General features: G+C 39.5%; 1 protein-coding gene across 1 annotated transcript in view; it reads right to left on the bottom strand.

The window, feature by feature from the left end:
• The window catches only part of RORB (RAR related orphan receptor B), a 63,134-nt gene that overhangs the window by 37,162 nt on the left and 13,730 nt on the right, over positions 1-12,242 (bottom strand). Inside the window, exons 2-3 of the mRNA XM_043891412.1 lie at positions 11,908-11,993; positions 6,686-6,827 (exon numbers count right to left, since the gene is read on the bottom strand). Of these exons, the coding sequence (XP_043747347.1) occupies positions 6,686-6,827; positions 11,908-11,993 (228 nt within the window). The remainder of the gene's footprint in view (positions 1-6,685; positions 6,828-11,907; positions 11,994-12,242) is intronic.

Here is a 12,242-nt window from a genome sequence, read left to right as displayed (position 1 = left end):
ATCTCAAACTACCACATACTATCTATTCAAATGTCAACCAACACTCATCATTAACTTCCCTCCTAAGTGTTAGGATCTCTGGATTGTCAGCTAAGACCCTATAATTTCACTATTTTCTAAATAGCAGGTTGGGTAAGACCAAGGATGTAGAACTGGGTGAGAAACACGATTTTAAGTAAGCCACATCATTTGCCTTCACTTCTCTACATCCGAGTCTCTATTTCTGCTTTGCAAATAAGTACATCTGTATCTTTTTTCTACATAGGAGCATTATTACACAATATTTGCTTTTTTTCTTTCTGACTGACTTCACTCTGTATGACAATCCCTAGGTCCATCCCTATCTCTACAAATGGCACAATTTAGTTCCTTTTAATGGCTGAGTAATATTCCATTGTATATATGTACCACATCATCTTTATCTATTCCTTTATTGATGGAAATTTAGGTTGCGTCCATGTCCTGGCTATTGTAAATATTGCTGCAATTGTAGTATCTCTTTTTAAACATCTTTCCAAACCTCCTTGCTTTAGATTTCTATACTCTGTAGGTGAAACAGGCTTCCCTGGTAGCTCAGCTGGTAAAGAATCTGCTTGCAATGCAGGAGACCCCAGTTTGATTCCTGGGTCGGGAAGATCCCTGGAGAAGGGACGCCTGCTCCAGTATTCTTGGGCTTTCCTGGTGGCTCAGGTGGTAAAGAATCTGCCTGAAGTGCGGGAGACCTGGGTCTGATCCCTGGGTTGGGAAGATCTCCTTGAGGAGGGCATGGCAAACTACTCCAGTATTCTTGCCTGGAGAATCCCCAAGAACAGAGGAGCCTGAGCAACTAAGCAAGCTGGGTGAAACAGATATTGTAGTGGATCAGCTGCTTTAACACCCCTGATGCTTTTTGCCTATTTGCCTTCTCTTTCTCATATAAATTTGCGTTGCCCTTTTATTCTGTGCAGGCATCCTGCTCCACCGCTTTGGCTCAGGGTCCTGCTCTGGGCCCATGGGATATTGATGTATGTAAGCTTTCCTGGTGGCTCAGGGGGTAAAGAATCTCTCTGCAATGTGGGAAACTTGGGTTTGATCCCTGGGTTGGGAAGATCCCCTGGAGGAGGACCTGGCAACCCACTCCAGTATTCTTGCCTGGAGAATCCCCATGGACAAAGGAACCTGGCGGGCTACAGTCCATGGGGTCACAAAGAGTTGGACACGACTGAGTGACTAAGCAGACACACGCACGGAGGGCTTCCCTGGTGGCTCAGTGGTGAGGAGTCTGCCTACAGTGCAGGAGTCACAGTGGACACAGGTTCGAGCCCTGGGTCACCAAGATCCTGTGGCGGAGGGCACGGCAACCCACTCCAGTATTCTTGCCTGGAGAATCCCCATAGACAGAGGAGCCTGGCAGGCTACAGTCCATGGGGTTGCAAAGAGTCAGACATGACTGAAACGACTTGGTATGCACGCACACACACAACACAAACAGAGGCTTAAACAGTGCCTGTGTGATTGAGTGCCTAAACTAGTCTGCTGGAGGATAAGAGATGTGAAACAGGACAGAGCCATCTCAGTCAAAGCCAACTACACTTCCTAATTGTAGAACTAACCTGCAGCTGATAAAAGATGTGGGAACGAACCCAGACAAGAACCTACATTTAACAATTTTAGGTTCAGAATTCTGCTGTTATGCCTCTTCCAAAAAACTGACTTACCAAGTCACTGAACAACTTAAATATTTTCAAAGAAAAAACTTAAAGTTCCACTACATTTTGAAATTATCAGTCTTCATCCCAAATCAAGGACTTTGCTGACAATGGCTTCAATATTAGTTTAGAATAAATGTTGCATTCATTTCAGAAACACGGATGAGCCAGTTTTTCAGTTTTATGTTCCTTTCTATAGTAAGTGGTGACATATTTGGGAAAAAAAATTACAGCACTTGCCAAAATAAGCTTACTGAACTTCCCTAATAAATAAAAAATTCCTTCTCACTATTTGTAAATATATTTATTGTATTCATAGGCTTATTTTTAGCAAAGGCTATATTACTATTATATATTTACAAGCAATAGCATTCTTCTTTCCACTACCCATTAATCAGTACAGCACGTGTTTTAAGTGTTTGCCCCTCTCAAATTTGAATTATTCTGTTAATGAGATTCACTTGAGTATGGAGGCAGCCACTTGTTAAACTGCTAGCTCTCAAAGAAACTAGCACAGTTCTGTATACATTGCAAGTGCTTCATAAATATTCAACAATGATAGTATTTGCTTGTGATGTGCTCTTAAACCTGATTTTGATCCCACAGTAGCAAAGAACTTTACGCAAATGTCTTGGAAACGTTTTCAGGTCTATTTGAAATGGTAGGATTTGAAATGGAATGTAAGTTTTTGGAGTAATTATAAAACAAAGTTGCAAACTCTGGGAGACAGTGAAGGACAGGGAAGACCGGTGTGCTGCAGCCCATGGGGTCGCAAAGAGTCAGACACAACTTAGCGACTAAACAACAACGATAAAACGAAGCCGCTGCTTCTTCAAAGATTACTGCTTCCTACCACACAACTAGACACAAGTTTTTTTGTTTCAAGAGGAATTCAGTTGTTGAACTATCATCTATGACTTTCCATAGTCATTTTAAAAATTATTTTATCTTTGGCTGTGAAGCTCTTTATGTTTATATCGCACTACTTATCAAGGAAACTGGTCTTAATTTAACATTTAAATGTCAAGGATATGCCTTTTTTATAGTGCTTTAAGATTTGTAGAAATAATCCAATTCCGTCTATCAAAAGCTAGTTATAATTTTGAAATATTCTTTCTCATCCTCCTCAGGTTCTACTCCAATAGAGCATCCTGTGATAATGGAATGTTCCCTGTGCTTTTGAGTGTGGTAGTCACAAGCTACATGTGGCTTTTGAGCACCTGAAATATAGCTAGTATGACTAAAGAACTGAATTTTGAATTTTATTTAATTTTTTAAAAATTCATTTGAAAAAAATTTTAATTGGAGGATAATTGCTTTCCAATGAATGTCGTGTTGGTTTCTGCCATATAACAATGTGAATCAGCCATAATTATGTATATGTTCCCTCCTTCTGGAACCTCCCACCCACCCCTCACCCCATTCCACCCCCTAGGTTGTCACAGAGCACTGGGGTGAGCTTCCTGTTTTACATATGAGCTATCTGATTTACATAAGGTAATATATATGTTCCAATGCTACTTTCTCAGTTTGTCCCACTGCTCCTTCCCCTGCTGTGTCCACAAGTCTAAATTTTATTTAATTTTAACAAATCTAAATTTAAATAGTGACATGCGGATTGGACATATTGGACAATACCATGCTGGATAAGAAGAAGCCAAACCTGTGACACCTGCCCCTGTAGGCAGTTTTCATGTTTTCATAGAGACATGCCATTTGGAGGACACATACTTAATTATTGCAAGGTAATTACCATGTTTTCCTTTTGGGGTGCAGTTTCTTCCTACTGATACAAAAACTTTTTCTGTATATTTTTTGAAAAGTAGTACTAATACAACTGGAAATAGTTTACACGGAAGATTCCTGTAGCTAACATTTGTGAAGGGTCCACTTATAAAAGAAATAAATACAATGGTGGAGAAGATTCCGTGGGTTATATACATGCCATCACTTCACACATACATGTACATGCAATACCTTCACCCTTTAATACACATAAACACTTCTATGTTTGCCAGGTGGATTTGACTTTTGATTCTTTGCCAATGCTAAATTTGAGCAAATTTGTTACTGATGAGTTTGTCTTCTACTCATATACCTGCCGTGGCTAATCTACCACTAAAGAAGCTGAAGTTCAGGAGAAAATGAAAGTCCAGTGGAGTCAACAGTTATATCAAACTGTCTGCTAGTAGTCAAGTTGTTTCAGTGACCAGCTATAGTGAAGTAAATACTCTTGGAGACAGGTATAACTTATAGAAAGCAAATGCCAAGACATCAAAATGAAGATGCCACTTTATGTCTGAGGGAAGCTGAATGGGGTGTTATGTCGAAAGAAGTTTGATGTGAGACAATTTACTATGGCTGCTGGTACTACTGCTAAAGCACTTTGAAAATGCTTGCTTCATCTGCAGAAGGTAGCTATAATAAATTAGTGGCAGAAGACATTCCACCTCTCATTCTTGAGCGCTTATAGACATGGTTAATCAACCATAACCTCAGGACTTTGTAATTCTTTGATTCCACATACTAGGCATTGTTAATCAATAGGAGATAAACCCTATTTAGCTTCCCAGGTATTGAACTTGACACATGTGTGTGGGCTAAGTCATGTCCGACTCTTCGTGATCCCCTGAACTGTAGCCTTCCAGGCTCCTCTGTCCATAGGCTTTTCCAGGCAAGAAATACTGAAATTTTTGCCATCTCCTACTCCAGGGGACCTTCCTGACCCAGGGATCAAACCCATGTCTCCTGTGTCTCCTGCCCTGGCAGACTGATTCTTTACCACTGTGCCGCCTGGGAAGTCCATTCCCAAGTATTAGTGTGACTTACTTAGTTTATAAAGTACCCTTTATATTCAAGGCTTATAACAAACTTCCTCTCTACAAATGATAAAGAAGAATTTGTTTTCCCTTAGAAAGAATAATGTTTTCCTTCTGTTGTACTTCCTTCTCCTCATTCCCAACCACTTCTATCACCCCTTAGTATTTCTTCTCATCATCAGTTTGGCATAAGACATGTTTAGGAGGCAATTTGGAAGATGTTCCTGGAAGCCTCAGGATTGTTTCTAGACTTAAAATCAAGAAGGATCATTATTCTTAATCCTCAGCATCCTTAGGTACTGTATTGCTTTTACTTGCATAGAAGTTTATGCTGCAGTAAATTTCTTCCCCCTTGAGAAGGAATTGTGGCTCTAGCCATAAACAATCCTTCCCCTACCAATATATTTCTTTTATGTTGTGAGATTCAGATAATCTCTTAGATTTTGTAGGCTGATGTCACTAAATCTGCATTGGACCAAATACCCACCCCTTGCCCATGATTCTGCTCACCAGCCCACACCAACGTGACCTCTCATTCCAAACACATGCTCCCTTTTACTGTGGGAAGAAGCACCCTTTCTCAGTGGGTTAGTCTCTCTGTATAATTGTTAATGGAGCTTTTCAGATACTGTCAATTATTATGCCACCTCCAAATTATAAAAATGAAGTACAAAATCATCAACTCAAGTTCCCACAGAATTTCACTAAATAAATTCTGAAAATCATTTAACCCCTACCTTACACTTTCTTCCTTTAGTAATGTATAAGTACACGGGGCTACAAATTTACCCTAAAGAGTAAATGCATGTGATTAGCAAATTTAGAAAAACAGATGAAAAGATAAGCTAATAGAAAAGTTTTGGAAACTTAATCTCTGTAGCTCTAGAAGCTACCTATAAACTGAAGGGCTCAAGATCAGATTCTTTTTATTTTTTGAGTCAAATATATCTTATTGGTATACTTTTGTCCAAGACAAATTTAGGTGAGCTGGAAATTAGAGAAATGGTAAGAAAAATTCAAGATGCAACTATCTGGAGAATGCAAGCTAAGAAGTAAACAGTGTATATGTTTAAGTATCTTCTAAGCAGAGCTAAATTTATCCAAATGACCAAAAGGCCTGAATTTATTTAATAGCTTATAAATCCCTTTATACTAAGAGACAGTGAAGGCAATTAGCTAAATTTCTTTAAAATCTAGAAATATTTCTTTTTCTTTTTTTGTCCATACCACCTCGAACTTCATTAGAGGAAGTGTGACCAGAGACACAGAAATCACAATGATTCACATAGAGAGAATAAGTATCAGGGACTTTGTCTGTGTCTCAGGCTCTACATAAAAAGTATTTTCATGATTCATTCAGCAAACACTTAGGTGCCTGCTTTTAACCAGATCCTGAGGATTCAGTGGGAACTAGACAGAAATGACCCCAGGACTCAGAGCTGTTCATAATCCAATATAGGAGTGCTATGGCCAGTGTCAGTGTGGAATTTGTTTAGCTGAATACTTAAAAATGGAAGCAAAGCTAGATGAAATTCTTTGTGTGAGCTTATTTGTCCTCTTTCATTAATCTAAGAAGGTGCCAAGCCACCCATTTGGGTTGGGTGTGATGATAAAGTGCACACTTGAGTCTATTCTGAGAAGGACACCATCTACACAACCCTTCTAAGACATAGAGTTCTTCTACAGCCTCTGCTATCTTCATCTGAATAGGCCACATTCTTTGATGGAGCTTTTGGCCTTCCTATGGAAGCAAGTTTTGTTCCTTAGCATCTCCACAAAATAAGCGACTTGCGCACTAGTCAGATTTACCCAAGTGGTCCAGGTCTGCCTGGAACTTTCCAGTTTTAGCTCAGAAAATCTCACATCCCAGGAAATCCCTCATTCACAGAGAAACCTGGAGAAGTGGTCACCTTTCACTCTATGTGGCTTTCACCTAATCTAGTTAGCACAGGTTGCTCAGTGAGATACAGGAAAGTCTTTCCTTTCTTCCTATTTCATAGGCAAAATTATATATTTATGTGCTCTTACTTTTCCTCTTAATACATTGCCAGCATGTAGCTTTCTTTACTTTGGATCCCCAATTCTTTTTGTCTAGAATTCTTCCAACCCTTTAAACAGATTCCAGCAAAGCATCCATTTGAAAGCCTTTAAGTAAGAAATAGGAAGGCAATGCCTTACCATCTCTTGACATTCCTAGGGCAAGACACTTCTGCAGTCGGCAGTGCTGGCAACGGTTTCTGTTGGTTCTGTCAATTAAACAGTTTCTCTGCCTCGGGCAGGAGTACGAGGCATTGTTCTGCTGGCTCCTCCTAAAGAATCCCTAGAGGGAGAGAGAGAATGGGAGGGAGGTAGATTTATGAGAAGGGACCATTAACATATACTACAGTGAAAGTAACTGACTTCAATTTTTAAAACTCTTTGGCTACCTCTCCTTGAATAGCTTACAGACATTTCTATTGGCGAAAATGTGGACTCTCTGCCAAGATATGAAGGTATCATTCATTCATTCATTAATATTTACTAAAGACATCTTTGCTGTTCTGTGTGAAGTAAAACAGAACAGAGTTCCTGCTCCCAGAGAGCAGTGAAAAAAGAGTGGCAGAGGAGAGTGTCACATACAACAAAGCTTGTTGGGGATAATGCAGTTGTGTCCGACTTTGTGATTCTATGGAACATAGCCCACCAGGCTCCTCTGTTCATGGGATTCTTCAAGGCAAGAATACTGGAATGGGTTGCCATGCCCTCCTTCAGGGGATTTCCTGACTCAGGAATCGAACACATGTCTCTCAGTCTCCTGCATTGGCAGGCAGGTTCTTTACCACTAGCACCACCTGGGACAATAACACAGGCTTATGTCAAGGCTGTGTGAGTGAGGAACTTGGGGTACTGAGGAGTGTGGCTTCAACGGATGCCACTATCTTCCTAGTTCTTCAGATGCATTTTCATCCATTTGGAAATTTTTGTATTTGGCCAGAATGTATCTGGAAGGTTGTATTTCTAACCAATGATGTACCTTAGGGTCAACCACATCTTTTGAATAAAGGAAATATGGTTTATAAACTGCCAATTGAAAAATAAACAATAAGTAAAAGCTGAATGAATGTCTTCTGCTTGATCTTGTTACTGAGTCCAAGCTCTCTCTGTTTGCAGCAAAATAGGCCAATAAATCCAGGAGACGACATGTTGAGGCAAGGAATACAACTTTATTTGGAAAGCCAGCTAACAGAGAAGATGGCAGAGTAGCATCTCAAAATAACCATCTTGTTGGGCCTGGATGCCAGGTTCTTTTATGGATCAGAGATGGTGGAGGTAAGGAAACAAAGTAAGAAGACAATTTAATTCTTGCAACTATCTCTTAGAATGGCAAGTCTCAGACAGGCCGATGTGTTAGTTTCACTTCCTTACAGTCATTTCTTGGGTGGTGTAAAATGGAATATCTCCTGTCATATCAATAAACAAACATGCCACAGATATCTGTGATTCCGGTCCCCCAAATGTGAATTTCTGAGCCAAGCCATGTTGGAGGCCATTTCCCACACAAAGAACTCAAGACTATCCCAGTCCTTCACAGGCAGGCAGGGTCAGGCTATCTTCCTGTGAGTCAAACAAAGGCACCCTAGCCCAAGGGTGGGGGTGTTGGTGAGGAGGGCACGTCTCCCTGAGGCAGGCCATCATGTGTGCCTCTAATGACAAAAGGGCACAATAAACGCTAAAGCCTCAGAAGTGGATCCGGTGTGGTCACAATTAACCCATCCCGGTTACTGTCTCAGACTATAGTGACATAGAAGGTCCTCAAGCAAGTAAGTTTAGGTCTTTCTGGTACAAAATGAGCTGCCTTGGACCATACATCACCCTTATAAATAAATCCACAGCTAAGTTTATTGTTTTTTTTTTTCCCCCTAATTCTTTGGCTACAACCCACGTTAGTTATCTTAGCAAAAATCCTAAATAAACATTTTCTCCAGAGATATGAAAGTTTCCTTCACCCTTTCATTCACCTATTTAATGTTTTCCTCATCACTCCTTGCTCTTGAATTGCAAAACAGCAAAGGTGCAAAGTGCTACAAACAAATAGATTTACCAAGAGAAATGTTAGGAAAAGATAACACATAGTATCCTCTCTTGGAAGCAGGAAGCCTAGAAAAGGTTCAGGAGGGCTGCCCAACGCCCACGATGCCCATCTTGCTGAGAGGTCTGGAAGTGGACACCTGACTTCTTCTGTCAAACAGCTTCCATGCTTCCTCAACTATCAATGGGAGGATAGAGCAGGGCTGGGACTAGGGTGAGGCTGGTGAGGCAACCATCTTGGTCACATATTTAAGGGTTGCCAAAAGATGTGGCACTCAGGATAAATATTTTAACACTGATTTTAAATGTTAAAAATCAACATTAATGCAAACCCCTCAAAATTTAAATAAAAGCAGAATTTAAATTATCAATTTTCCTTTTGTCTTGGGCTTCCATATGGCTTGGCAAAGCCCTGCAACAGAGAGCTTGGCCAATCTTGTGAAAAACTCAGAAAATGAAGCATGGCCAAGTATCTCCTCTATAAGGTTTTGTGTTTATAAGCCCCAAGCCATTCAACAAGGACTAATTTTGCCCCCACAGTTCCAAGTGTATTATTTATTTAATGGACCAGTGGTGGCAAAATAAGATATCCAACTGTCCAGTTTGGAAGAATTCACAGAGCCCTTAAACAAGAGATCACATCCAAGCCCCCGGGGATTGAAATGATGTACTTCATCTACCGTGAAAGCTGTCAGAAAGCATAACCTCAGTCCATTGGTCCTGATTAAAGATGACTTGGAATTTACATTTTACAAAAAAATTGTGCGGTTTTTATCTGTGGATACTCTAAGTGCCACTTAGCAAAGGAGTTGACAGAAAAGACTTTTTTTGAAGTCACAGCTACAGCCCTAATTTAAGGCCAATTTGACATTAATTGTAAGGCATTTTTTGCTTATCTGTTGCTCATTATTGCAAATGAGATTTTTGGCATGAAAAGGAGGTTTCATTTTAAATTTTTATTGAATGAAAAGGAATATGAACAAGTGCACACGCTGAAATGATGTTTTTTTAATGTGGGTTGTTTATGTTGACCCGAAAACAGGATTATGAAAATTCAGAGGTTGATACTAAATGTGCTGACATTGATATCTTATTCTGAGCAGAATTTCTTGAGTTTGCTATTTGGAGAAAAATGTAGCATATTTACAAATGTGGGTTTTTCCATGAAATAAAAAAATTTGTGTGATGTACAATGTCATTTTGACTAAAACCTCAGAATATGCTTCAAAATAACAAACACAAATTCTTTGATTGTGGGTTCCTTCTTTAAATAGAAAAGATGACAGGATCCTAAACACTTGTTCTTGGCTATTGACCTGTTGGAATATATTTGTTAAGTAGTTCAATAGTTTAAAAATTACTGCTTAAAACTGTTTAGCTTCTTAACATGACCACAGATTCATATTTTGAAATCAGACATTTATAAATCCAGCTGTATACAATGAAACAAAACATTTCCACTTTGACAGTGGTCTAAAATCACCATCACCATGATGATGGTGTTAGTCACTCAGTTCTGTCTGACACTTTGCGACTCCATAGACTGTGTCCTGTCAGGCTCCTCTGTTCATGGAATTCTCCAGGCAAGAATACTGGAGTGGGTTGCCATTCTCTTCTCTAGGGCATCTTCCTGACCCAGGGATTGAACCTGGGTCTCTGGTATTGCAGGCAGATTCTTTACCATCTGAGTCACCAGGGAAGTCCCCTTTTTTTTTTCCCATGGATGGTGTATAAACTAGACCAGAGCTCTTAAAATTGTATAATAAACTTACACAGTTTGGGAGTGATTTCACTGGAGAGGGGTCTGATTCCCAAATTATTCTTTTTTATGAAGAAAATTGTCTATCTGCCTGGAGGAAGTACTAACTTATTCTAAGAGGGTAAAACAAAATGCTGATCTGTAATTTTGCTTTACTGTTTCATGAGATAAGTTGAGGCACATTAAGGTGGATAACATGCAATTCTGAATTATAAGTCTGCAGAAGAACAGAATACAAGGCACATCTCATGATATTCAAACATGGATTATTGCTTATCACCTCTAGAGCAGGTTGGTATGTTGCTGGGTTAGTACATTTGTGTTATTCTTCCCCTTCTGCATTCCCTCTCCTGACTTTATTCTCATTTATTCGTTTTGTTTTTTTTTCCTTTCCTTCCAGTTTCAATTCCAGGAATTATACTTCTTCGAGACTGTTATGAAGATACTGCCAATTTTTCACATAGCATGACTATCTGAGTTTCAGTATGTTTTGTTTCATTTATATCTGAACGTCTTATAAGATTAAGGGTGGTTCTTAGAATCTGTGATTGTGCCACATCTCTTTCATTCTACTGACCTTAAATTAATGATTCACTCAGCTTGCATCTTTGATCAAAAATATAATTGCTTTTGCTTGTAACTTTGCCAGTCTATCGATTTCCCCTCCTGGACTATAGCTTCATTTCATTTGTTCTGGTTACACAGTGCCCTTTAAAATTAGTTGTAGAACTGTTTTCATTTTCCCCTTGATATTTAGTCTCTCATCTTTCCTACCTTCTAAGGATTGAGTTTAAACATTTACTCTTAAATTTCAAATTTCTCTTAAAGATTAGTCTATGTTAACTGCTATTCCTCCAGTTTTAAGATTTTAAAAATCAACTTGCTTATAGGAATTGGAAGAATTAGTTGGATTTGTCGTGGAGGGGAACACTGGACTGAGAATAAAAAAAAAAACAAACATGTTTGTTCATGTTCTCTCATGAACTAGATCAGTGATACTGGCCATATGACATAATCTTGTTAATAGCTCAGGACCTCTTTGATGAAATTGAGGCAGATTATTTTTAACTGACAAGAGGTTATCTGCTCCACTTTTAAGATTTCATCCTTCTAGTTTTTTTTTTTTTTCTGAAATATGAGAATAAAGGATAGTCACAAGCGTATTGCAAATGTTACCTTGACTGCTTTCTCAAGCAGATAAATAAATACAGCTTTAACTTATAGTCTTTATTTTAAACTTTAATGTTGATATAAATGTGCTGGAGTTTATTCGACAGAAGACTGTTAGTACAGCACATCAGTATTTATATTTTGGTAAATGTGAATAACTGAGGCTTTTAAATAGCAATCCATTTCTAAGCAGCTCCTGATGAGTTAGACAATGACAAAAAGGTGAAAGGCCAAATAACAGAAAATCAACCCACCCACCACCAAACAAGAATTCCTGAGTGTCAGCAGCAGGATAGGAATCCTTTAGCAGGCCTTCAAAAGCTGTCACCTCTTGCATTGTGACGCACACAGATGCCTGCGGCCAACACAGACACTGTCAGCTTTGCCTTGTTAAGGCCCGTACCTTGCAGCCTTCACACGTGATGACTCCGTAGTGGATCCCAGAGGACTTATCGCCACAAATTTTGCATGGTATCACTTCAATTTGTGCTGAAAGGGGAAAACAGACAGTTTTGAGCTTCCAGAATTGTCTTCCTTTCACCCTCCCATCTCCCTCCTCACTTCTCCTGCCAAGACTCAGTGTTGAAGACTCAGTGTTTGGGGGTGGGGTGTAGGGTCACCTATTCCATCTGAATGGCTGCTCTGAGCTTCTTCTAAGTAACCTGGTGGTGGTCAGTCCCTCAGTCGTATCTGACTCTGCGACCTCATGGACTGTAGCCTGCCAGGCTCCTCTGTCCA

Source organism: Cervus elaphus, chromosome 29, assembly GCF_910594005.1.
Source record: "Cervus elaphus chromosome 29, mCerEla1.1, whole genome shotgun sequence".
Lineage (NCBI taxonomy): Eukaryota > Metazoa > Chordata > Mammalia > Artiodactyla > Cervidae > Cervus > Cervus elaphus.
Note: the sequence above shows the minus strand (reverse complement) of the source record. Positions and strands in the feature narration are given on the sequence as shown.